At 34.2% G+C, this 25,940-nt stretch overlaps 3 protein-coding genes and 1 non-coding gene across 4 annotated transcripts; all 4 read left to right on the top strand.

Annotated features, from left to right (window-relative positions):
• Positions 1 to 7,873: 7,873 nt before the first annotated feature.
• Positions 7,874 to 12,444, top strand: LOC145584342 (putative disease resistance protein RGA4). The gene is made up of 2 exons (XM_081641206.1): positions 7,874 to 8,540; positions 10,565 to 12,444. The coding sequence occupies exons 1-2, from the start codon at positions 7,874 to 7,876 to the stop codon at positions 12,442 to 12,444; spliced, it is 2,547 nt and encodes an 848-aa protein (XP_081497332.1).
• On the top strand, positions 8,803 to 8,929 carry LOC145587159 (U6atac minor spliceosomal RNA). Its single transcript, XR_014101185.1, has one exon. It is a non-coding gene; the product is annotated as a U6atac minor spliceosomal RNA (small nuclear RNA).
• A 41-nt stretch (positions 12,445 to 12,485) lies between the features above and the next one.
• Positions 12,486 to 13,227, top strand: LOC145584341 (disease resistance protein RML1A-like). The gene is made up of 2 exons (XM_081641205.1): positions 12,486 to 12,637; positions 12,741 to 13,227. The coding sequence occupies exons 1-2, from the start codon at positions 12,486 to 12,488 to the stop codon at positions 13,225 to 13,227; spliced, it is 639 nt and encodes a 212-aa protein (XP_081497331.1).
• Positions 13,228 to 19,823: 6,596 nt separating this feature from the next.
• On the top strand, positions 19,824 to 24,935 carry LOC145586576 (disease resistance protein RGA2-like). The gene is made up of 3 exons (XM_081643446.1): positions 19,824 to 20,747; positions 21,348 to 24,559; positions 24,653 to 24,935. The coding sequence occupies exons 1-2, from the start codon at positions 20,075 to 20,077 to the stop codon at positions 24,527 to 24,529; spliced, it is 3,855 nt and encodes a 1,284-aa protein (XP_081499572.1). The 5' UTR covers positions 19,824 to 20,074; the 3' UTR covers positions 24,530 to 24,559; positions 24,653 to 24,935.
• The last annotated feature ends 1,005 nt before the right edge of the window (positions 24,936 to 25,940 follow it).

The raw sequence follows: 25,940 nt of genomic DNA, 5'->3' as shown, positions 1-25,940 counted from the left end.
CTCCCTTCTCTCCGTGAATTGATAGTTGCGAATTGTGAAGGGTTGGAAAGGATGCCAAAAGGTCTAGAGGAGTCTACATCTTTGGAGTCCGCTTGGATAAGTGGCTGCCCATTGATAAAGGATCCACATGTATTCCAAAGATTTTCCAAGGACGATGGACCTGAATGGCCTAAAAGGGATAAAATCTTATTTATTCCAATGACCGTAATTCGAAGAAATACAGAGTACTACTAGATTTACTTTTCTTAGTTCAAATAATGTTGCGATTTATACCTAGAATATTATCATGAGTTATGGTCCTTATGGATTTCTCAATAATTGCTTAGTTTATTGGCATCGCAATAATTTTATAATAGCAATTACCTACATGAGAAATGATTACATTTCCAAATATGCAATTTTATCTTTGATTATATTACAAGGTATATATCATGGAGACAAATATTACAATACGAGTACCTCACATAATGATTGTTGTCTTTCAGTTTCCTATATGATGTTAAAGTGCATTGTGCATTTGTGTTTTTTTATTTGTTTTGGTGTTCTTTCCGATTCATCATTTGGAAAAATTTGAATTTAAGGATCAGTTCTGGATGGTTAGATTTTAGTCCCTTTTCCAATTGTTTGAACTCAAAAATAAAAACGTATGTAACCATTTTTTTTTTTAGTTTTTTCACCGTTTAGGTACTTAGTTTTTTTTTTCACCGTTTGGATACTCAACCCAATTTTCCAACCAAAATAAGTTAAATTACTCTAAAAAAAACTTAATCCCTTGGGTTAAAAAGGCAAGGCCCTTGGTTAATATCTCGATCTAATGATCTAACTTTGATGACTAAAACAACAGTATGATGCAAGGGGATGAACAGAAATAATTTTGCAAAGGAAAATAACTGATCATTTTCATTACCATAGACTGAGCACAGTACACTTAAGTATATACAATAAGACAAAGATCAGCTTTAGGGAAAAGGCAAAAAGAAAACAGAGAATAACAGCTAAGATTCCATTTTAGGAATGATACAGACCCCTTAACAAACTAAGCAGCTGGCACAAAGAAGCTGGCAAAACTAATTTGATTCTCTTGACAGAATAATACCAAGATAACCCTGCCTCATTACCCCCCTTCAAGCTGAGTGCTTGGAAGAACGAGCACCAAGCTTGAGCAGAAGTTGCTGATGTTGGTTGACTGAGAGAACCTTGGTGAGAATATCAGCAACTTGGTCTTGAGAAGAAACACGAGAATCAATTTCCAAATGTTTAGTCCTTTCATGAGGAACAGGATTTGCAGCAATAGCTATTGCAGCTATGATTATCATAGTGAAGAACAGTAGCACCTAGGTGAGATAGACCTAAGTCCTTGAGAAGAGCCTTTAACCAGGTGACTTCACAGGCAGTTAAGGCCATGGCCCTGTATTCTGCTTCAGTAGATGATTTAGCAACAACAGGTTGTTTCTTGGATTTCCAAGAAATTGGAGATTGCCCTAAGAGAATGCAATAACCAGTTGTAGATCTCCTGGTAGTAGGGCAACTAGCCCAATCACTGTCACAAAATGCAGTGAGCTCAACAACAGAAGCAGAAGCAAGCAGAATGCCTTGAGATGTTGTTCCAGCTAGATACCTTAGTACCCTTTTAATAGCTTGTATATGAGTAGAAGTGGGGGAATGCATAAATTGACTTAGCAGTTGGACAATGAAAGAGATATCTGGCCTAATAATAGTCAGATAAATGAGTTTTCCAGAGGTAGTTGCTGATAGATAATAGGGTTAGGAATTGAAGTAAGGTGCCTTTATCAGAAGAAAGTTGAAGGTGATAATCAATAGGGAGCTTGAGAGGTTTAGCATCAAGCTAAGTAAGCCCTGTTCTTTCAGCAAGTCAGTGACATATTTCTTCTCAGACAGAAAAATGCCATGATCAGTGTGATCAATTTCAAAATCTAGGAAGTATCTCAGAGATCCTAAATCTTTCATATGAAAATGAGAGGAAAGAAATGCTTTCAGATCACTTATTTCAGTGTTGTCATTGCCAGTGATGAGAAGATCATCAACATATAATAAAATAGCAGTAAGAGAGTTTCCCTTGGACTTGGTGAAAAGACTGTAATCAGACTTAGATTGTTTATATCCAAAGGATTCGAGGGAAGAAGATAATTTCACAAACCACTGTCTAGGAGCCTGTTTGAGTCCATACAGGGATTTAGTGAGTTTGTAGACTAACTGAGAGTGCTTGATTGGTGTTTTACCTTGAGGATCAACACTGATTCTAGAGCCAAAACCAGTGTAACCTTAAGAAGTGACATGTATAGGTCTTCATTCCAGTCACCATGCAAAAAAGCATTGGTAACATCCATATGAGAAGTGGACCATCCTTTCATAGCGGCCACAACTAACTAGCAAAGCCCTGACAGTTGTCATTTTGGCAACAGGTGCAAAAGTCTCACCATAATCTAGACCAAACTGTTGCCTGCATCCCAAAACAACGATCCTAAAACAGTTGTCATTTTGGTAGTGATATTTTATTGTTTTACAAAAATTTGTGGGCGTAGAGAGAGTATAGGAAAATATTTTTCATTAGTGGTCATATTGCATATTAAGTAACGTCACTAACGTGTCATGTGTTTTATAACGGACGAAAATGAAAACTATATCAAGTATTATGTGACGGAGGGAGTATTTATAGATGAGTTAACAAATGGGTCCAAGTTCAAATTCCTTCATAGTTAAAGTAGGGTTTTGCTTTTGCAAGTATGAAATAAACATTATTAAGAATTACTAAATAACTACTCTTTTAATTCCATCTTTATTTGGCTATTTGTTTATTTCATTGCAAATGATCAGGTTAATTTCTTACAACTTTCACAAAGTTTTATATGTGGCTGGTCACACCGTGTGGCAAGAGTTACTTCGTTAGTGTAATAGGGGTTACTTAGTCAGTGTTGAAGGGATTACTTCGCCAGTTCTATAGGGTTACTCGGTTAGTGTTATAGGGGTTACTCAGTTAGTATTACATGGGTTACTTGGTCGGTTTTATATGGGTTACTTTGTTCTTTTATAAGTGGTCATACGATGTGGTTGGCCACACACTAGACGGGTTGGAAACTTTAACTAAACCGGAGGAGCAAATTAAACGACATATCTTACACACAATAAATAATAAATACTCCCTCCATTTTTAAATATTTGCTCCATTTCTCTTGGACACGCATGCCGATACTAATCTTTGATCACTAATATCTTTAATTATCAATAAGTATAAATTCTAACAATTGAAAATTAATAATCTATTCATTGAGATTATTCCAACAAGTACCCACAAGACTATTTTTTCTTATGTATAAATCACAAAAGAGTAGCTGTAATTTGGGAATTAGATAATTTCCCAACATTATTTAGGGAAAGGACTCAATTTAATATAAAATATGATGTGGCAATTAATTAAAATTTTAAGACTAAACAGGGCTAATATTGCTCTAAATATGTTTTAGATGTATTTTATCTATGCTATTTTTTTGACACAAATTAAATTTAGTGAAATAATTATGCATGACACGGGATCTAATTTAGTTTAACTTGAATCTGAGCTCTATAGTGTATGCAAGGTGGACTATAGGCCAAAAGCTTTATTTGTTTTTTCATTTTTAATAGGGGCCTCTGTAGACTTTGCTGTGGAATTTTAAAATACATTAAAATATTCATTTATAAAAGAAAAAGAAAGATAAACAACTTATTTTGTTAAAGATAAAACAAGTAGGTTTATTTTGTTTTTTAGTGTATTTTTTTTCCAATAGTGGAAGAGTGGTTAAGGCCTTGGGAGGTGGGGCCTTACTGCCTTGGGAGCATACCACGCGTAATAAGAGGATTATACTTTAGGTAGTCAGCTTTGTCGGTAATTAAATAAATTAAAAAGTAGTTTTTACAATGACTACAACAGTTTGATATTCATTGTAATCTTTTGATCATGACCGTCGATATTACTTGCCTCGGACTTTATTAGATCCTCATTATATCACATTCTCATTAAAATTTGCACATAATACTTTCACAATTTTATATATGGCTTGTTTCATGGGAAAAAAAAATAATACTATCTCCGGTCCAATTTACTCGCAACAGAGAAATATTTTATGTCTCACAAATAATACCCCTTTGTTGCGAGTAAATTGGACCGGAGTTAGTAATAAATATACTCCCTCCGTCACATTTTACTCGCAACAAATGGGTATTATTTGTGAGACATAAAATATTCCTTTGTTGCGAGTAATATGTAACGGAGGGAGTATATATATATATATATGGCTAGCCACACCATTTGGCTGGCGTTACTTGGTTAGGGATTATATATATATATATATATATATATATATATATATATATATATATATATATATATATATATATGGCTAGCCACATCATTTAGCTGGCGTTACTCGGTTAGGGATTACTTGAGTTACTCAATTAGAGGATACTCGATTAGGGGTTTACTTGAGGGTAGAGATGGCAATGAATCGGTTTCGGACCGGGTGGAGCTTCACCCGCATCCATCCATTATACTAATCGCTCCATCCACATCCATCCATCATCCGCTTCACTCATCATCCATATCCGTCCGTCCATCATCTGCGGATGAAACGGGTAGAGCGGATGACTAATGGATAATTATTAAAGTGGAAAAAAACTCACATAAACTCTAATTTTCGGTTACTTGTACAATAAATTTTTTTTATTTTATTAATAATAATGAAACAATAACAAAATATTCTTGGAAAAATTTATTTGCAAAAAAAAAAATATATAATTTTCTTGCACATTTTATATTTTATTATTAAAATTCTTAAATTAAAAAATCTAATATATGGTAAACGAGTTGGTGGATGGTTAGCGGGTGAAAAAAGTATCACCCACATCCAATCCGATTCATCACCCGCTTCATCCGTCAGACCGTCACCGGCTTCTCATCCATAAAATTCGGGTTTTCGTCCATTTTATAACAGGTGGAGAGGGTTAGTGGATATCCACTAAATATTGTCATTCCTACTTGAGGGATTAATTCGATTAAAGGTTACTCAATCATCATATTCATCAGGGGTTATTTAAGGGGTTCGGTTTAGGGTTACTCGGTCAGGGGTTACTTATAGGGTTACTCGGTAAGGGGTCACTTGAGAGATTACTCGGTTATGAGTTACTTTAAGGGTTACTTATTAGTCAGGGATTACGTACCCGATCGGTTAAGGGATACTTTAGGGGTTACTCGATCAGGAGTAACTTGAGTAACTATATATGATAACTCGAGTAAGCCTTGACCGAGTAACTCGAGTAACCCCAGCCACACAGAAAAATTCACCTAATACTTTTCTTCAACAGTCGCAATTGGTGAATCTTTCCATAACTTTCACAAACTACAACTATCAATTTCTAAGTCAAATCGTTAACCCCGACTGTTTGTAATCGATTTGAAAAGAAACCAGACTATTAAAAACCTGTTTTTGAAAATCAAAAACCGACCCCACTCAATAACTTGAAACTGAATCAAACTAAAATTGTATCAATTGTTAACGACCTGACTCGTTATCAAGCCGAACCATTATATCCTAAAAATGAGAACTTCCCAAACTAATTATGTTCGATATATAGCCGAGAGTAACCCACCCATTTTAAACCAAAACCGTTTAAATTAAACCTGGTAAAAATCCGAAAACCATTTCAACCTATAACCTTTTGTGACCTAAACATTTAAAGCCCATAATCTGGTGATTTCTATCCATTTTCAAACAGTAACCCGTTGAGACCGAACTGTTTACAGTCGTATCCCATTGAGAACGAATCGTTACAAATCGTTTGACCGAACCGTTTACACGTTGTGACCGAACCGTTTACTACCCATAACTCATTATGACCAAACTCTTAATTTAGATCCAACTTATTCTTACTCGCTACTCATCGATTAATCCCAATTATTTAAATTCGTCTTGATTTTAATTGACTTGACCCTTTTCAACCCACCTACACGGCTGCACTACTCAATAAACCCAATCATCTAAGATTTAATAAGATTATAACCTAACTTGTTTATACTAGTTAATTGATTAACCAAACTAAATAATGATCTAACCCGATTTTAAAATGAAATTATAACTCGATTGGAACCAAAATTCGCTTCAAATTGGGTAAACCCATATTCAAATCGACCTAGTTCAAAAGTTCACCCCAAACCGGGTTTAATCTGATATGATTGCCTTACATGTATAAGTTTTGACATTATTTATATCATTATATGCAATGTACATTAAGCTATACCCAAAAAATATTGTCTTGTTAGATTCACAATAATGAGTACTTCTTGACAAGTGAAAAAACTTTAAATGGACTTTGCTGCTAAAAAAAATTAAAGAGTGTGACACTTACCAAAAAAAAAAAAAAAAATTAAAATAAAATAAAAAATAAATAAAAACAAACGTATATGAAAAGTGTAACATTGATCAAAATAAAGGAAGTACATAATTTTCATTATATTTTGCATAATGTCATATAATATTTAGCGTAAAAACTACATAAAATAATAAGACGTCATTAATTTATTCTTTCTTATCTGAGCTAAACCACAAGTAAAGAGTATTTTTGTAATTTGTAAGTTGATGATTAAATATGCAACTAGTGTGTGGCCCGACCCATGCCCTGGACATTGTTTGTATATAAAAAATTACTCCATATAACAAAATAAAGTGAAACATATTGGTGATTTTATAAAAATAATATCATTTGTTAAATTTTGTAAATAAAATTGAACATTAAAATTTATTATTTAATATGAAATAATCTAAATGTTATGTTGTATCAGTTTATTTTATTTTTTAAATGGATTTTTTTTTTAAATCAGCTATCATTATAAATTCCTTCGAGTAAATGTATTTTGTGGTAAAAAAGAAAAAAACCTGTAAAATTGTAATGCATTTTTTGGTTACATATTTTTATCAACACCTATATGAATTATGGTTGAATAACTGAAAGAAACCAAAATAAATTTGTAATCATATTATTGTTAAAATATCCACATATAAGTTCATAATTATAATTTTAGAATTTATGATAATGAATAACTCTTTTTAAGACAACTTTATTATCATATAAGATATGTTATTGGAGATTGGAGTGGTAGTCAAAGTTCAATCTATACTACTTCCTCCATTCTTTTTTACTTGACCTGATTTGACTTTTACACTATACACTACCTCTCTTTTGACCGTCTTTTATGAATGACATGTAAGGAAAAATATATTAATATGGGATCTTTTTGAATTCATCTCAATAATTACTATCATAATATACAACTTTTAAAATTTTTAATTAAGAAGAATTAAGGTTATTGATCACTAAAGTTTTGTATTGACAAACGTGATAAAAGGAACATGTCAATTAAAAAAGAACAGAGGAAATAATATTTAATAACGAGAAATTTTACAAACAATATATGTTGCCATGTTTTCCACTCTTATTGGTATAGCCCATTATCTCAACTTATAATTCATTATTTGGATCGCCAGATATATAGCCCATTATTCATTGTTTTCCACTCTTATTGGCATATGGGCTCACATATATATTATGCTAACAAATTATAAATTTTTGTGAGGAAAATAATTAATAATAGTTCGTGACATAGCGACACGTGACGGGATTAGCTAACACATGACAAGATTACAACCCTAATGAGGGAGTTAAAGATCCTTTAAAGTAGTATATAAAGCTTCACACTCGTTAACAACTTCACTACTTGCCTCTATCCCTAGCTCATTCCAACATACAAACAACGAACCCTTATACTCACTCACACTCTCTCTCTCTCTCTCTCTCAAAATAAAGTTACTTGATCGATCGGCCGATGGCGGAAGCAATAGCAACAGGATTAGCAGTAGAGGCTGCAAAGGCCGCGACAAAGTTGGTGTCAGCTTGGGTGTTGGAGGAGATAACACTTTGTTATTATTTCAAAGATCAACTTAAAAAGCTCCAAAAGAAATTCTCCGACATTCAGGCATTACTGGAAGATATGGGAAGTGCAAAGTATGCAGAGAAGGGCAAATATGTGAGTAATTGGCTCAAAAAATTCACTGATTTGGCCTACTCTGCTGCTGAACTCATGGATGACTACGAATATGAGTTACTTCGTAGGAAAATTGAGTTGAAGAAAAACCATCCATCATTTAAGAAGAAGTGTAGCAACTTTTTACGTCCTGCTACTAACCCTGCTGTCTTCCGTATTCGGATGAGCCGTCGGGTACGTGAGATCCTTTCCGAATTCGATGAGTTGCTCGAATACGCAAAGAACAGTGGTATTCATCTTGGGCAGATCGGGCAGCAAGCAGTAGCGAGCAGTAATACTGTTGACTACTATTTTGACAACGTAGCGTTGCAAGAAAATCGGAGACATGCGGCCGCAAGAGATTCTGAATTCATTGGAAGAAAGGCTGATGAAAAGATATTGCTGCAAATGATTCGCAGTTCTTCCGACGGTGATGGTCTATCCACTATTGCTATTGTTGGAATTGGAGGTAACTTATTTTCTTTGAGTTTTAATTTGTTGGGATTTTTTTTTTTTTTTAATCTAATATATATATAAATAAAGTATGCATTTTTGGAGAGCATTAAAACGACGAATAGTAATTTATTAGGATTTTAATTATTTAAAAATACTAAATTTTATCATTTTTTCACTTTTTATTACAAAACTAAAAATTATCTTTAGATATTAGGATTTATATTATTTAAATCAACAATTTTGGTTTAATTACTTTATTTAAGTACCTAAATTATTTGTTATGTAGAAAGGAGAGATGGTTGGCATCTCCCCTAATAGGGGCGGGAATAGCCTTCGGGCTTTCCTGTTAACATACACACCTAGTTAAGGCTACTTACTTCGGTGGATCTTAAAAATAATTACAGATCAGATAAAAAAATTATTTCTTATATTAGAGGACTAGATTAGACTCGTGTATTGCATGATTTAATTAATTTTTAAAGGATTTTTTGTGAAAAACTACCTTATACAAGTCAATTTTTGTGAAAAACTTCCTCATTAAAAATATGTTGTAAGAATACCTTTTAAACAATAAAGGTTGCAAAAAACTACCTTATAAAACAATTAATGTTGTAAAAAGCTACCTTTTGCCGAATTATTACATTGAATAATAGATGTTTAATAATCCATTTTCAATCATTCTTTTCTCCATTTTCCACCCAATTTCTCCATAGCCCCCTTATAACCCCTAATCCCCCCTTCTCTTTCATTGTTAAATTAACAAATGGTAACAACTTACAACACTGTAATGGATGAGATGAAATTTGTAATAGAATGCTGTCTCTAGAGTTTAAAGAATATTATAGATGATAATTGTATGCCTTACCATTAAATTTAAATAATAATATATTATAATAATACTAATATTAATAATAACTAATTTAGTCTCGTACGTTGCACAGATTAAATTATCATTATTTGTTTATTTTAGTTGCCAGGCCAGTATCCTATTATTCATAATCTCATGAATTAACTATGAAAGAAGTACATTATTTATTTAAATTTGGAACTTATGTGAAAAAAAAAGGATGATGTCAAAAATAATTTGGGTGGGAAAAAATCTAATAAGAAGTTGACATGTGTTCCTTAATGTCAGCATGTTTATTTTGTTTTAGTAATATTTAATAAATAAAAATATATTATTATTAATAATAACAATAATATATTATTAATAATAATAACAATAACAATAATTACAATTACAATAAAATTAAACTAACTGAAAAAAAGCCTCTCTCCTCTCTCTCCTCCTTTCTCTCTCAAAAACCCTAGCCTCCAGTTGAAATTTGAAGGGGCTTCCATCGATTTTAATCGGTGGAAAGCCCCAATCCTTGTTTCTTTATTGTTTTTTTAGGTTTATAATAATACTTCCTCCTTAAGACAAGGGTTTTTCGACCTCCTTCGAAAGACAAGGTTTATCTCCTCTTTTCGAGGGAGAAATTTCTTAGTTTTGAATCCATGGTAGCAGATCTAATGGATTGTCATGAAATTATTTCGTTGGTGAAAAAGTTATCAAGTTTTCGAATACGAACAGATGAATCAGAAGGAAAACATCCTCACGGCTACAAAGGATCATTAGATTGTCTCTCCAACAAGGCTGTAATTTTCAGCGATATAAGCGGGAGATGCTCCGCAGTGCAAGATCTACTCGACGATCGTAGTTTTTATGAAGGAATATTCTATTTGATTCAATATCTTATGTATTTATTAACGTCGAATCTTTATTGTAGATGTCGTATGACTTTTAATTAATGAAATATTTTTGCTTTTCAAAAAAAAAAAAAAAAAAATTACAATTACAATAATAATAATAATAATAATTCAGTCTCTTCGATAGTTTGATCACATTTAGAAATTAAAATTTTGAAACACTTATAATTTTGATGCATCTGTGTCGATTGTTATTGCCACTTTACTTTAATATTTTAACGAAATGGTTTATACAACGGTCGAGTCTTAAATTAAAATGGCTAATTATCTTTCATCTTATTTAAACAGGTCTTGGTAAGACAACTTTAGCACGGAAGCTATATGAACTTGAGGAAATCAACGATACTTTTAAAAAATTTTGGATTTGTGTTTCTATGGATTTCAAAGTTAATAGGCTTTTGAATGAAATGGCCGAACGTCTTACGTTTACCAAGTGTGACATGACAAACACAGATGCAATTACAAATAAACTTCAGCAACATTTAAAGGGGAAGAGATTCTTGCTCGTGCTTGATGATGTTTGGGAAAGCAATCAAGATTTGTGGAATTCCTTCAAAAATGAATTGCTGAGTATTGGTGATCTACGAAGATGTGTAGTTTTGATTACTACCCGTAACAGTGATGTCGCGGACAAAGCACTTGCCTATCAACACAAATTGGAAGAATTTTCCGAAGATGAAGGATGGGCTCTACTACAACAAAGAGTTTTTAGTGAGACACGTCCATATGATTCTTCTTTTGATAATGTTGGGAGAAGAATTGTTAACAAGTGTAAGTGTGTTCCATTGGCAATAAAAGCAATCGGTAGCATATTGCGATCAAAGATGCATATGAGTGAATGGAAATTGATAGCAGATAATGAGCTATGGGATTCCCAACCAGGAGATATAAATGATATCCTGCCATCGTTAATGTTGAGCTACAACCATTTGAATCATGCTTATGTAAAGCAATGTTTTGCATACTGCGCAATCTTCCCTAAGGATTCTGAAATGGAGAAGAGTCAATTAATTACTTTGTGGTTGGCTCAAGGATTTCTTCATGATGAATCAGTTGGTGACAATTGTTTAAAAATTTTGCTGAATTATTCCTTCTTAGAGGAGGAGAAAAATGACGAAGGCGATCGAATATGGTACAAGATGCATCATTTAGTGCATGATCTTGCCGCCTATGTTTTAAAGAAAGATTTGCTATTATGGAAAAGGGGAATCGAGCCAACAGATGTCTCCCATGTTCGACATTTGGTGTTTGATATAGCAACAGATGAAACACCACCTGAAACTTTTGCTCATAGTTTGTCGACAAGAAAGCTAAGAACGATCAGTTTCTTGAATAATATCTGGAATAACTCCATCTTAGGCTATGCAAAATACATGCGAACATTAATCATGGCTGGTATCGAGTTAACAGAGGTTCCATTTAGTATTGGGCAGCTTGTGCATCTAAGGTACATTGACCTTTCTGATAATGGAATTAAAGCACTGCCAGAGTCAATCTGTAAACTGTATCAGCTACAAACACTGAGAATCTTAGCTTGCTATGATCTGAAGGAACTACCTGGAGGATTGTACAGGTTGGAAAGCTTAAGACACATAGTGGCAAGTGATTTCTTGTTGGCGTCAGGACGGATAAGCCATTTAACCAGCCTTCAGACTTTACCTCCCCTTGAGTTGCGTGACGGTGAAGGATGGACCATTGATGAATTAGGGCCATTAAATAAAGTTGAGGGTAAGATGAGAATCAGAGGTCTTGAACATGTCAAAAGCAAAGAAGAAACAAGACAAGTTTGCCTTTGGAAGAAGGACAAGATTGTGACGCTACATTTGGAATTTTGGGGTGCTGATAGAGAAGCGACTTCTGAATTCAGTAGTGATGAGGATGTTTTGGATGGCCTAGAACTTGATAGAGAAGAAATCTCGCAAGTCAATAGTGATGACAATATTTTGGATGGCCTTGAACCTGATAGAGAAGCGACCTCTAAAGTCAGTAGTGGGGATGATGTTTTGGATGCCCTTGAACCTCACCCGAACATACAATCATTATATGTTGGTGGATTCACGGGCGCGAGTTTTCCTTGGTGGATGATGACAATGGCCGTAAAACACGGAGGTCGTACAACACCACTTACACATCTCATAGAGGTGAGGCTAAAAGATTGCAGTGGATGAGATTTCTTGCCTACAATGGATCCAATTGTTAGTTCCCGAAGATGATGAAGATTTTGCAATTGGAAGGTTTTGATGAATTGGAATGTATTGGGGATGAGTTTTATCAAAGCAGCAGCAACAACTACTCTGATTCTAATGAGCTTGTGACAGTGACTGTAGAAAGCATAATATTGTTTCGATCTCTAAGGGAGCTGTATATTATCTCTTTTAAAAGGTCTAGAGGAGTCTACATCTTTGGAGTCCATGTGGATAAGTGACTGCCCATTGATAAAGGGTCCTATCCCGGATCTGAGCAGAATACAGGGTCTTACAGATTTATATGTGACCAATTCAGGGGAGTTGGTGCCTTGTTGCCTGCAATGGATCACAAACCTTCATCACCTTGTGGAATTAACAATTGGTGGGTATGGTAGAGAAGAATGGGACTTCAACCTTACATTTCCCCAATCCTTAAGACACCTAACGTTGGAAAACTTCCCAAACGTCAAGTCTCTGCCTCACCAATTCCTTCCTTGTACCCTTGAATCTCTGAGAATTGAGAGATTTGATGAGCTGGAACAACTTCCAGAGTGGATAGGCAACTTGCCATCTCTTCGGACGTTGTTCTTGGAGTATTGTAACAAGTTGAAATATCTACCTTCACAACAGGCCATGATGGGCCTCTCCAGTTTACAGAGTCTTTATATTATTAAATGTCCGCTTTTGAAAGAAAGATTAGCCGAAGACGATGGACCTGAATGGCCAAAAACCTTATATATTCCAAACATCGTAAATCCATATTGATATGTGATAGATGTTTCCTTTTCAGGTCTCACTACTATTGACTTTCTTTGCTTTATTTTTTTTTTCTAGTCTACATTAACTTTCAGTTACTATAGTTTGTTACCCTTTTATTTTATTCTCTAACTAATATATTATTCTTGTCTCCAGTGTGTGGATGATATAAATCGAAGCATAGCTGCTGCTCCTCTTTCTTTTTCTTTTTTTAAATGTCCAAACCACCTCAACTGAACTAGCTAGTGTTGCTAAATTGCCAGCTTTTAGCTCAAATATTGAGATTTTATACTTTCGAATACTGGTCAAGTCATACATGTTGATTTCATCTATGCAAGTCAGGTTCAGGTTAGATCAAGTATCTTATTAGGTTTGTATCAAATCAAGGTCAGGTCGGTTCAACCCAGGTTCGGGTAGAATTAGTTCCAGTTTGATACGGGTTTGTAGAGTTATATTAGGTTGGGTTACTATTGGGTTCAGGTCCTATTTATTTGAGTACAGTCATTGTCAAAAAATCAAATTAAGTTTGGATCATATCAAGTTAAAAAGTGTCAAATGTGAAGAAACTGCTAATTGTTTTGTGATAGTCAATTAATTTTTATCTCAGAAGAAGCAAAAATATAGTTATAGTTATGGTTGCATCACATGTAATCAGAATTTGCATATAATAGAAACACATTTCGAATTTTGTTGGTTCTTGATGGATTGTTCTAACCAATGTCGAATTTTGCATCACATGTAAACCACCTCATCCAATTCGACACAACCACCACCCATATCTCCAAAACCTTCAGATCCACCACAAAAACCACCCAAAACCCTATATTTTTCTCCATAATCACCCCAAGTTACCCACAAACATCTAAAAAAATAATCCTTAACACCTTATAAACAACCAAACAACTAGATCTAATAAATTTAAAAAAAAAAAAAAAAAGGGAGAAGAGGACGTCAACGGCGGTAGAGGGGAGGCGACAGGGGAGACAGTGGCAGGTCATGAGGAGGGCACTGGCTAAAGTGGTGGTGGTGGTAGGTGAAAGGTAGATTTAAGGGGTAGTGGTGGTTGTAGAAAGAGGAGAGCAGTGGTGGTTGTGATTCCCTTTATGTACACCAAACAACTATACCAAAATGAGGGATTAGCTTTCCTTTCTCTTCGTTTCCCTTTGTTAATTTCATTTCGTTTACCTTGTGTGAACCAAACGACCCAATTTTCCTACCAAAATAAGTTAAATTACTCTAAAAAAACTTAATCCCTTGGGTTATAAAGACAGGGCCCTTGGTTAATATCTCGATCTAATGATCTAACTTGCTTTATAATTCAAGAGCGGTTTTATGCTTTCATCATAAAATTTCCGTTAGTGACCCTTTTTACCATATGATTCTTACAACATTCATCATATAGTAGTATAATATTACTATCATTATTTATTTATCATTTTATGATTTGATGTGGTTTTTAAGTTGATACAAATCTTCAATGTTATGAAAAAAATGGAAGTTGTGCATATTATATACAAAATTATGCACATGAAATTTGATGCATTTTTTTTTCTTTTCACATTTAGCTTAAAAAGAAAATAATCATCAAAATGAGAATAAAATACTCGGCAGTATTAATGAATATTGAACTTATCACATACTGAAAATAGTATAGTGCACACACCATGCACATGGTGCACCCGGAAGGAACATTCAACATATTTTAAAGAACATGGGCAAAAAAAAAGAACATGCTAGTGTTTTAAAAAGAACATACATGTATTTGACAAAAGATTGAGTCTCTACCTCGACAATTCCTCCCTTGTACCCTTCAATATCTAAAACTTCAGAAGATTTATTATTTGGAAGAACTTCCAGAGTGGATAGGCAACTTGTCGTCTCTTCATAAATTGTGTATAACAAAGTGCTACTACCTGAAACATCTACCTTCAAAAGAGGCAATGATGCGTCTAACCAAGCTATTGTATCTTTATATTGATGATTGCCCACTTTTACAAGAAAGATGTGCCAAAGACGATGGACCTGAATGGCCCAAAATCTCACATATTCCATATGTTACTATCTATTAGCAAAATGGCCAAGCTTCAGTTCCAAAAATGCTGCCTGTTCAGGTCATATTATTTTTTTGCTTCATTTTTTAACTGTTGTGTCTTATTTATTTTACTATCTTGTATATATGCAATGTTCTTTATCCAGGCCCGTTCTTGACATTTTATGGGCCCTAGGCAAAGTAAGATATTAGGGGCCCTTATGATAAAAAAAAAAAAATTGGCAATTTAGCGTAATAGTTTCTCCATTCTTTTTATAAGTGTTCTATTACCTACGATTCAATTCGTATTATATGCAACTTTTGAATTTTGTATATCATATATATGTATCACAAATTCACAATCATTAGTCAAAGAGAGTAGAGAGCAAGTGAATAGTGCAAAAGTACTAATGTAGCACTTATTAAAAAACAAGGGAGTAATATTTATAAATTTAATTCAATTTCACAAATAGCCAAATAGGTAGTTAGTTTGTTGTTGAAAAAAAAAAGAGAAATATTAGTATGATTACTATGTAATACTTCATAAGCTATAATCTCACAACTAATTTAATTTTTTTTGGTGGAAAAATACAATCTAAAAGGAGAGTTCTTAATATGAAATATAAAACTAATAAAAATGTCAATATTATTTACGGATGACGGGATGAGTATAAGAAAATATCAATTAAATAAAATTAAATAAAATGAACAAAACAAGGTACATATAGGTCACCAAAGAATTAAATAAAGAATGACATGGGAGTGGGGAAAAGTTGTCAATGCAAAAAGAAAAAGAGATTAGCAGGAGGGCTCGATCCCTGCACCTTCTTTGAGGGGTAGCACTATCTTGCCTGCTTTATTCCGCTGCGCTACATTAAATTTTTCAAAATTATGAATGTTTTATTACTTATAGAGCTTATAATATGAGATTTATGGGCCCCTACCAGCCCTGGGCCCTAGGCTGTCGCACCTCTTGCCTATGCTCAGGGCCGGGGCTGTCTTTATCTTGTATTTCCTCACTTTATTAAGAGACTAATAATTTAAGATATATTTTTTTGCTCAAATGTTATGTTCTTGAACGTTTTAGGTAGAAAATTATGACTTGTGGTTTGTTCCTAGTCAACTATCACTCGTCTTTCCTTACTGATGATTAAGATATGCTATATATGTATGTCAATGATATGTATGTCATTGATTATTATTACCTGTTCGTAGACTCGTAGTCCCAGATTCTTCTCCATGTTCAGTGTTTCAATTCCTGTCCCTCAAAAGGTGTTGTTCGGGGAAGCAGATGATCACACGACCCTTGGTAACTTTATCAGTTAATATAGCTCTCATCCTTTTCACTTGCTGTCACATTGTCAGTTGCACTACTCGACCTTTCCTGGTACATCCTCACCTTGTACTGATATGATGCTGGGGCTGCTGGAACAGCCTGAATGCAGATTTCTGTTTTTTTTTTTTCCCCTTGGGATGTGCCTAGGTGCATTTGATTTTTCCTGCAATAAAAGCACAGTGAATTCACAATACAGAAATACTGTATCTAATAAGTGAAAATCAAACCCTTCCTAGAACTTATTCATTATTATATACCAATTACATCTCAGATGAAGCAAAAACACCATTATGCATAAATTGATGTCATGTATTTCAGAATTCTTAAGTTTATACAATGTGAGGATATAAATATGTATATCAGCATCTATAGACTTTGCAATTATGAGCAACATTCTGAGAACAAATATCAGACGTAAGGCATAATAACTTCAGTAAAAAAAAAACTTACGAGTAATAGGTAGCTGTATAATGAGGAAGCAGATCCCATAGTCCTTGATAACTAAGGGGCGTTTGCATTGGCTATACTGCTCTCTGCATAACCTGTTGCATATACATTCTGTACTGCGCTGCTCTCCATGTGTTACTTGAAAGCCTACAATCTCATATCACCCGTTAAATGTCTAACGCGCCTCATCACAGAATGCAGCCCATTGAGCAGGTCTCAGACTGTCATCTATTGGTTTACATTCACTAATCATCATTTATGCCCTGCTTCTGTCTGCAGAGTTGGATATTAAGTTAATTTCATGATGATATATCAGATATGAGTCAATGAGTGTGCTGATAGGTGCATAAACCATTACATATTACAGATAGTAAATTACAAAAGATTCAAGAAACCCAACTTTTAGAATAAACTCAACAGTTTCCCAGAAGTTTCCCAGATACATCAAACGTTCTTATCTTAGTGGAAACTCCATTTATTTTGTTGGATGCCCTTGATGTGGAATCAAAAAATAGACCTCTTTCTTAAGATGTGGGACAACAAATTAGTCGGAAAAAAAATTGAATTTTCCCAAATTCATGTAAATTCCACTCACAAAGTACAAGACAATTGCTAAAGCCAATATTATTCACATCCACAATTTTAAATAGTTATTGCAAAGTCTGTAGAAACTGAAATAGAATATACTACTCCGTACCTCCGTTTCCTTACTTTTTTTTGTTGCAAATACGGAGTAATTACTAATAAGATACGGAGACACTCCATAATCCACAGTCCGTATATTTATGATTACTATCACAATTATTGTCCCAAAAAATAAAAATTGCACAATTGATTCGGGTGTGACATGACTTACAAAATTAATTGCATAGCACATGAACTTTTCCAATCGTACATAACTTGTTACTTGAGTATAATTATGCAAAGCCACGCGTTAAAGAGAAAAATCATCAAATCTCCTCCTTTTTTTACTTCTATTTTGCAAATTTGGGTTACACACTAACTTAAGCTTGTTAATTATTGAGTATTTGATTATACTAGTAAAAGGAAAAAAAAAAGGTGCAGAAAAAGGGAATACAAACATTGAAACCTTAGCTCCTTTAATAATCGTCTTGCATTTGGCATCAAAATGGGAAACATGGTGCGGCAAGAGTTGTTGAATTTATTGGGAGATTAATTGCAGCCAAAATGATTCTTAATTCTTTCGTCTAGGAACTTAGATCGTCTTCCTACTGTAGCCAATTCGCCATTATTGGAAGTGGAGGTAAATTTATTGTTCTTGAAATATGTTCTCTTTACATTTTGATATGGTAGGATTTACTCCCACCGACAGAAAGACTAATTTTTTTTTTTTTTTTTTTTTTTTTTTTTGCAATTTGAGCGTTAATCTAATTGTATTTGTACAATGTTAATTTTTATTTATTATTTGTTTTTCAAGTGACACTCTAATTTTCACGTTGAATTTTAGTAGAATTTTGAAGGTGTTTAAAATAGTATAGTACTACTGGGATTTGTTGAAAATTTAGATTATTACGGAGTATGAGAAATTGAGAAGTTTTTTGATGCACATGAGAAGTGATAGTAATGCAATAATAATAGTAATGCAAAGTGACATCTAATTTTACCAAAATTATCGTAAGTCTATCGAATACAGTGTACCATTAGCAATTGTACTCTATTTGGAAAAAATTATAGTTTAACTAAATTCCATGCTCCAATCAAAGTTATTACTCCGTCAAGATAATAAAGGATTAACCTTTTAAAGAAGAGGATAGGTATAAGAGGGGAGGGATTAAGTATTCTTTTGTTTTTTTAGAAGGATGGGATAATAAAGGAGGGAAATAAAAGCTAGTAATCCCTTTAAAATAATACAGTAACTAGTGGGAGGTAGTATAAGGAATGCCTGAATGGGGATAATTCTAAAGGATTAAAGACTTTTTTTTAAACTATTGACAAGTTCTAACATAACTACATAAGTACATAACTATTAAACTTAACACGTCTTTTTTAATCTACGGTCTATAAATTTAAAGCATATTTTATTCGTCGTACACTACCAGTGTAATTTTTTTGTTTTCTTTAATTGTAACATTATCTCATGAGAAATTCTTTAAGCAATGCATTTCATAATGCAAGTAAACAAATTAATTAAAATTTACTTAGTAATCCATAATTAAGCAAATCAGGCCATTTTGTAGAAACAAATAGAGTAACAATTTAACGTGTACAATTGGTCTTGTATGGACCCGGTCTACAATAAATTATTGTAGACCCAAAATTTGATACTTTAAAATAATATAATCACATTCTAGATGATATAATCACTTTTTTAGATGATATAATTGTCTTTTTGTGAGTCATATTTTGATCTCATATCAAACCATTTAATGAGATTATATAATTATCTTTAGGATGATAAAATTTAAAAATCATTTTTTGAATGATGTAATTTATTAGTTTGATACTTTTTATAATGATAAATTCACTTTTTGAGTGATACATTTACATAACAGTTTCAAGATGATATAATCACTTTTGTAATAATATAATCACATTTCGTATGATATGATCACATTCGTATGATATACTAGAAGGTTGAGTCTACAATAAGTTATTGTAGACCGGGTCTATTCTAGTCTTTATATAACGCGTAATTGATATGATGTTTGTCATATTTTCATGTGCAACATCAGTACATTGTCAATGTGAAATGAATAAAGGACAACCCATTACACCAATAAAAAAATTGGGTTTGGTTAAGAGAAAAGTTGAAAAAGGACTAGTGATAGAAATAATTGTGCAGAGTGGGGACGTAATAATTGAAGACGAAGCTCACTTGTAAAATACCAAGTAATTGCCAAACTAAAAAGAAAATTAAGACTTTCAAAAGATATAATACTAGTCAACACTTATCAAAACTTTAAAGCTTAACCATTGGCCACTATTACTCTCTTATCCCAACATACAAACACCCCCTTTCTCAATCTCTCTCTAATTCATAGTGAAACACTCTCAGATCAGCGCAGCTAGCAGGTGCAAGATCGATGGCGGAAGGCTTAGCAACAGGATTAGCAGTAGAAGCAGCGAAAGCCGCGACAAAGTTGGTGACAACTCGAGTGTTCGAGGGGATAACACTTGCTTGGGGTTTTAAGGATCAACTTAAAAAGCTCCAAACCAAACTCTCATACTTTCAGGCACTGTTGGAGGATTTGGGAAGAGCCAAATCTGTAGAGAAGAGCAAATTAGTGAATCTTTGGCTTACAAAACTCACTGATGTGGTCTACTCTACTGATGAACTCATGGATGACTATGAATATGAGTTACTTCGTAGGAAAATTGAGCTGAAGAACAACCACCCATCATTCAAGAAAAAGTGTAGCAACTTTTTTAGTACTGCGACTAACCCCGTTGTCTTCCGTATTCGGATGAGTCATCGGGTTCGTGAGATCATTTCCAAGTTCGATGAGTTGCACAAGGAGGCTAAGAACAATGGTCTACAGCTCGGGATGCTAGCCAAAGAAGCAGTGGCGTCCACTAATGATAGCTACTGTGTTGATTATGCAGCGTTGCATAAAAATCGGAAACAAGCTGATGCCATTGGTAGTAACTTCATTGGGAGGAAGTCAGATGAGGAAAAGTTGCTGCAAATGATTCTCACTTCCTCTGGCGAGGCAGTTGATGATCATCTTCCTACTGTGGCTATTGTTGGAATTGGAGGTAAGTATTTTGTCCTTTGTCCTTGAGTTAATAATGGTAGCTAACTTTTTTATTCTAGTTAATCGTTGATGTAAGCCTGTAAGGTATTCTGATGTAAATTTTTCTAGTTTGATTTAAATGAATTTTAAGTATATTTGATCACAAGTCTAAATTAATCATATACGGATTATAGCTTTATAAAAGTAGTTACTAGTATATATTGTCATAAGAAGCATGAACATTGTATGACACTCCCAAACCTCCATATATAAAAGGAATTGGAACGTCAAGATTTGTGTCATAGAAAAAACATGATACTAGTACGCACATAGCCACATACTCATTGCTGCACTTCTTATATATGCAATCACATATGCTTCATTACAAAGACACTTATGCAATCACATATGCTTCAACACTGAAAAAATATGATTCTAAACCGCTATTTTTTTTTCTTTTTCAAAAATAAGAACAGTGTTATGTTTAGCATACAAACGTTTGATGTTTCATTTAACTAGCACCTGGCCTGTCAAGTGGTTATTTCAATTTATTTTAATAAATTGATTTATACGAGTTTATTTAAAATTAAAATGGTTGATATCTTTTATTTTATGTAAACAGGACTTGGCAAGACAACTTTAGCTCGGAGGCTATATAAACATGAGATAGTTGATGGGCAATTTGATGAGAAAATTTGGATTTGTGTGTCTGAAGATTTCGATGTTGACAGACTCTTAAATGAGATGCTTGAAGTTTTTACATCAGCCAAATGTGACTTGACAAATACAGGTGCAATCATAAAGAAACTTCAGCAACATTTAGACGGTAAGAAATTATTTCTCGTGCTTGATGACGTCTGGGAAAGCAATCAAGACTCATGGGATTCCTTCAAAAATGCATTGCATAGTATTAGTGATCAACGAGGAAGTGTAATTTTGATTACCACCCGTAGCAATGATGTTGCGAAGAAAGCAGGTGCCTTATATCAACACAAACTGCCAGGTTTATCAGAAGATGAAGGATGGGCTCTATTGCACCAAAGAGTTTTCAGTGAGACACCTCGACACAATTCTCCTTTTGAAGATGTTGGGAGAAAAATTGTTAACAAGTGTAAGGGTGTTCCTTTGGCGATAAAAGCAATCGGTGGTATATTGCAGTCAAAGAAGTTTGCATATGATGAATGGGAAACGATAGAGGATAATGAACTATGGGGTTTCCCACCAGAAGATATAAATGATATCCTGCCATCGTTACAGTTAAGCTACAACCATCTGGATCACGTGTATGTAAAGCAATGCTTTGCATATTGTGCAATCTTCCCTAAAGATTCTAAAATGAAGAAGCATCAATTGATTGCTCTGTGGTTGGCACAAGGATTTCTTCATGAAGAATCTGCAACCAGCAGCTCCTCCTCAACAATGGAAATTGTTGGTGAGAAATATATTAATACTCTGCTGAATCATTCATTATTAGAAGAGGGGAGAGATTATATAGATGAAATAGTGTACAAGATGCACGATTTAGTGCATGATCTTGCAGCCCATGTTTTAGACAAGGATTTGTTGGTCTGGAATGGTGGAAACAAGCTGGCAAATGTCTCCCATGTTCGACATTTGGTGTTTGATTTAGCGGAGAACAAAACACCACCTGATACTTGTATGATGACAAGAAAGCTTAGAACGATATGCTTCTGGAAGAGTGTGCCAAGCTGCTGGAACCAATACACTTTAGACTCTGCACGATATATGCGAACGCTTATCAATATTAAGCTAACAGAAGTTCCTTTTGAGCAGCTTGTTCACTTGAGGTATCTTCACATATCTGGTAATGATATTTATGAACTACCAGAGTCAATCTGCAAACTTTATCAGCTACAGACGTTGAGAATCATAGATTGCTGTCTGGAGATATTGCCCAAAGGATTGTATAGGCTGGAAAACTTGAGACACATTGAGGCAAGTTCTTTCTTGTTGGCATCTGGAGGACTACGACAGTTAATTTACCTTCAGACTTTACCTCCCCTTGAGTTGCGAGACAGTGAAGGATGGAGCATTGATGAATTAGGACCTTTAGATCAAGTCAAGGGTCAGATGAAAATCAAAGGTCTACAACATGTGAAAAACAAAGAAACAGCAAGACAAGCTAGCCTTGGGAGAAAGGACAAGATTGTGACACTACATTTGGAGTGGGATGCATATAGAGAAGTAGGCTCTCATCAAGTGAATAATGATGAGGATGTTTTGGATAGTCTTGAACCTCACCCTAACTTACAATCATTATCTGTAGATGGATTCTTGGGTGTGAGGTTTCCTTCGTGGATGATGGCACTTATAAATCTAACAGAGGTGAAACTAATAAGTTGCAGTAAATGCCAACAACTTCCCACACTTGGGCAACTACCTTTTCTGAGGAAATTGCGGCTAGAAGGTTTCGATGATGTAGAATGTATAGGGGAGGCGTTTTATACTGGGGATGGGACTGCAGTAGAACAGGTATTATTTGGATCTCTAAGCAAGCTTCACATCATCTCTTTTGCAAAACTGACCACATGGATGCCACCACCACCACCGATACAAGCGGAAATATTATTTCGTAAAATTGAAACTCTAGAGATACAAGATTGCCCAAAACTGGAAAGGGTATCTTGTTTACAGCAATTTCAAACTCTGAAGGATCTGACGCTTAAGAATATTGGTGGCAGTCAACCAGTGGATATCATCAAATATAGCACTGCTCTCCAATCCCTTGTTGTAAGGGATATAATAAATATGATGATGGTACCTCAAGAGCTGTCGAAGTGCAAAAAGTTGGAGAAATTTATTATATGTGACTGTGAGAAAGTGAAGTGTATACCCAGTGGCCTAATCTATCTTAAGGAATTAGTGATACAGAATTGCCAATCCCTAGCTAGTATTCCAGGTGACCTCTCTTCTTTGCGTAAATTTATTATATGTGACTGTGAGAAAGTGAAGTGTATACCCAGTGGCCTAATCTATCTTAAGGAATTAGTGATACAGAATTGCCAATCCCTAGCTAGTATTCCAGGTGACCTCTCTTCTTTGCGTAAATTTATTATATGTGACTGTGAGAAAGTGAAGTGTATACCCAGTGGCCTAATCTATCTTAAGGAATTAGTGATACAGAATTGCCAATCCCTGGCTAGTATTCCAGGTGACCTCTCTTCTTTGCGTAAATTGAGTGTTTTTTATTGTAAAGGGTTAGAAAGCATGCCAAAAAGTCTAGAGGAGTCTACATCTTTGGAATTCATATCCATAATAACCTGCCCAATGATAAAGGGTCCCACCCCAGATTTGGGCAGATTGCAAGAACTTGAACATTTGGAATTGAAGAATTCAGGGGAGTTGATGACTTGTTGCCTGCAGTGGATCCCAAATCTTCATCACCTTCGGTATTTAGAAATTCGTGACTGCTTTAGCGATGAAAGGGACTTCAACCTTACATTTCCCCAGTCCCTAAGGCGGTTGGCATTGGGAAGTTTCCCAAATGTCAAGTCTCTACCTCAACAATTCCTCCATTCAACCCTTCAATTTCTGGAACTTTATGGATTTGATGAGTTGGAACAACTTCCTGAATGGATAGGCAACTTGTCATCTCTTCAGACACTGCGGATAACAAATTGCACCAAGTTGGCAAATCTACCTTCAACACAGGCCCTATCTCGTCTCTCTAGATTAATGGATCTAACTATTGAAGGTTGTCCAATTTTAAGAGAAAGGTATGTCAAAGATGTTAAACCTGGATGGCATCAAATCCCAAACATTCCACATAGTCGTATCATCTGATGGCCTTAATTTTGAAAATTGTTGATTCAGGTTGGTCATACTATTATTCATAACCTCTTTGCTTTTTTTAATTTTTTTTCTGTATAAACTTCATTTATTGATATATCTTTGTTTTACTTCCAGATTCAAGAACATGGATGATATTAATCAATCATGTGAATTGTGAAGCTGCTGCTCTTATTTATTTTTGTCAATATCAATTCAACTGTTAGACACAAATTAAATGCTGCTAGTATGTTGCTCGAATGCTAGCTTTTCTTTGCTCAGACAATTTAGTACTTTCAATGTTCAAATACAATATTGTAACAGATTTAATTAATTATCATCATAGAAGAAGCAAAAAGGTATTGTACTGTATTATGTAAATACGTTGTTGTGATACAATAAAGTAATTTTTTTCCTTTAATGCAGCGGTGTAAGTAATATGAATTTGCATAAACAAATACGGAGTAATATTTAAATTTTTATTTTTTATATAATGACTTCTTCGAACAATTGTCAATTTACATACGGAGTATAATTTTAGGAGTAAAATTGTGAAAGTTGAGGGTAGGCTAACATTATTAACCAGCATAATAAGAACTCTTATCCTGTTCTGGTATACATTCTAATAATTAACACTACTCGTAATACCTATGCTCTTCATGCCCAATTTCTGCCTGTTTCATTTTTGTTGTTGATAATCATGCTAACTAAGCTTTATTACATTTGTTATTTCACCTCTACAGATAAATTAGGGCTCAATCTACAAAAAGTGAAAACTCAATTTTCTATGTCAAATTCGAACAAATAGAGACCTTCATTTTGTGCCTTAAAATACTCTTACATATACAACAATGAGCTCACAAAAAACAGAAACAACAATGTAATACTAGAAACACTAGTACATTTTCTTCTTTTAAACCCATTCGTAATAGGTGCCTCATAGATTGAATAAGCAATAAAAGATTACCAATCATTTGAGGATCGATCGCTCCTCTTTCAAACTTTTCCCCATAATAAAGTAAGCTTGTGATGGAATCAAATTCCAAATGATCTACAGTTTGCCTACATTAAATTAGGAAATCAGCACGTACTACTGTTAGTTGAAACGAACACTACAAGAGGGAGGGTGAATTGTAGTTAAGTTCCTAATGACTACTTTTGCAAATTTAAAACAGAATATAAAAGGAACTTGATAGTGCACACACAGTTTTACGAGGAAACCTTCCAGGGCCCAACTGGAAGTAAAACCTCGACCCTTCTAAGGGATTTCAACACACAAACAATCCACTATAATAGAGCAATGAAGAAATTACAAACCTATTATAATCCAGACCTTTAAACACAAGTTCCAACTAGAACTTGTAGCACGGTAAGACTCAATCCTACCCAATCCAAGTCCCCTGACTCGAATTCACATGTACTCTCA

The sequence above is a fragment of the Chenopodium album genome, chromosome 16 (assembly GCF_948465745.1).
Source record: "Chenopodium album chromosome 16, dcCheAlbu1.1, whole genome shotgun sequence".
Lineage (NCBI taxonomy): Eukaryota > Viridiplantae > Streptophyta > Magnoliopsida > Caryophyllales > Amaranthaceae > Chenopodium > Chenopodium album.
The sequence above is the reverse complement of the archived record's forward strand: the minus strand, read 5'-3'. Positions and strand labels throughout refer to the sequence as shown.

Coding starts and splice junctions, on each gene's coding strand:
- LOC145584342 (XM_081641206.1), top strand. CDS start 7,874: ATGGCGGAAGCAATAGCAACAGGATTAGCAGTAGAGGCTGCAAAGGCC. Junction 8,541..10,564: donor TGCTATTGTTGGAATTGGAG/GTAACTTATTTT, acceptor TTATTTAAACAG/GTCTTGGTAAGACAACTTTA.
- LOC145586576 (XM_081643446.1), top strand. CDS start 20,075: ATGGCGGAAGGCTTAGCAACAGGATTAGCAGTAGAAGCAGCGAAAGCC. Junction 20,748..21,347: donor GGCTATTGTTGGAATTGGAG/GTAAGTATTTTG, acceptor TTATGTAAACAG/GACTTGGCAAGACAACTTTA.
- LOC145584341 (XM_081641205.1), top strand. CDS start 12,486: ATGATGAAGATTTTGCAATTGGAAGGTTTTGATGAATTGGAATGTATT. Junction 12,638..12,740: donor TTTCGATCTCTAAGGGAGCT/GTATATTATCTC, acceptor GGATCTGAGCAG/AATACAGGGTCTTACAGATT.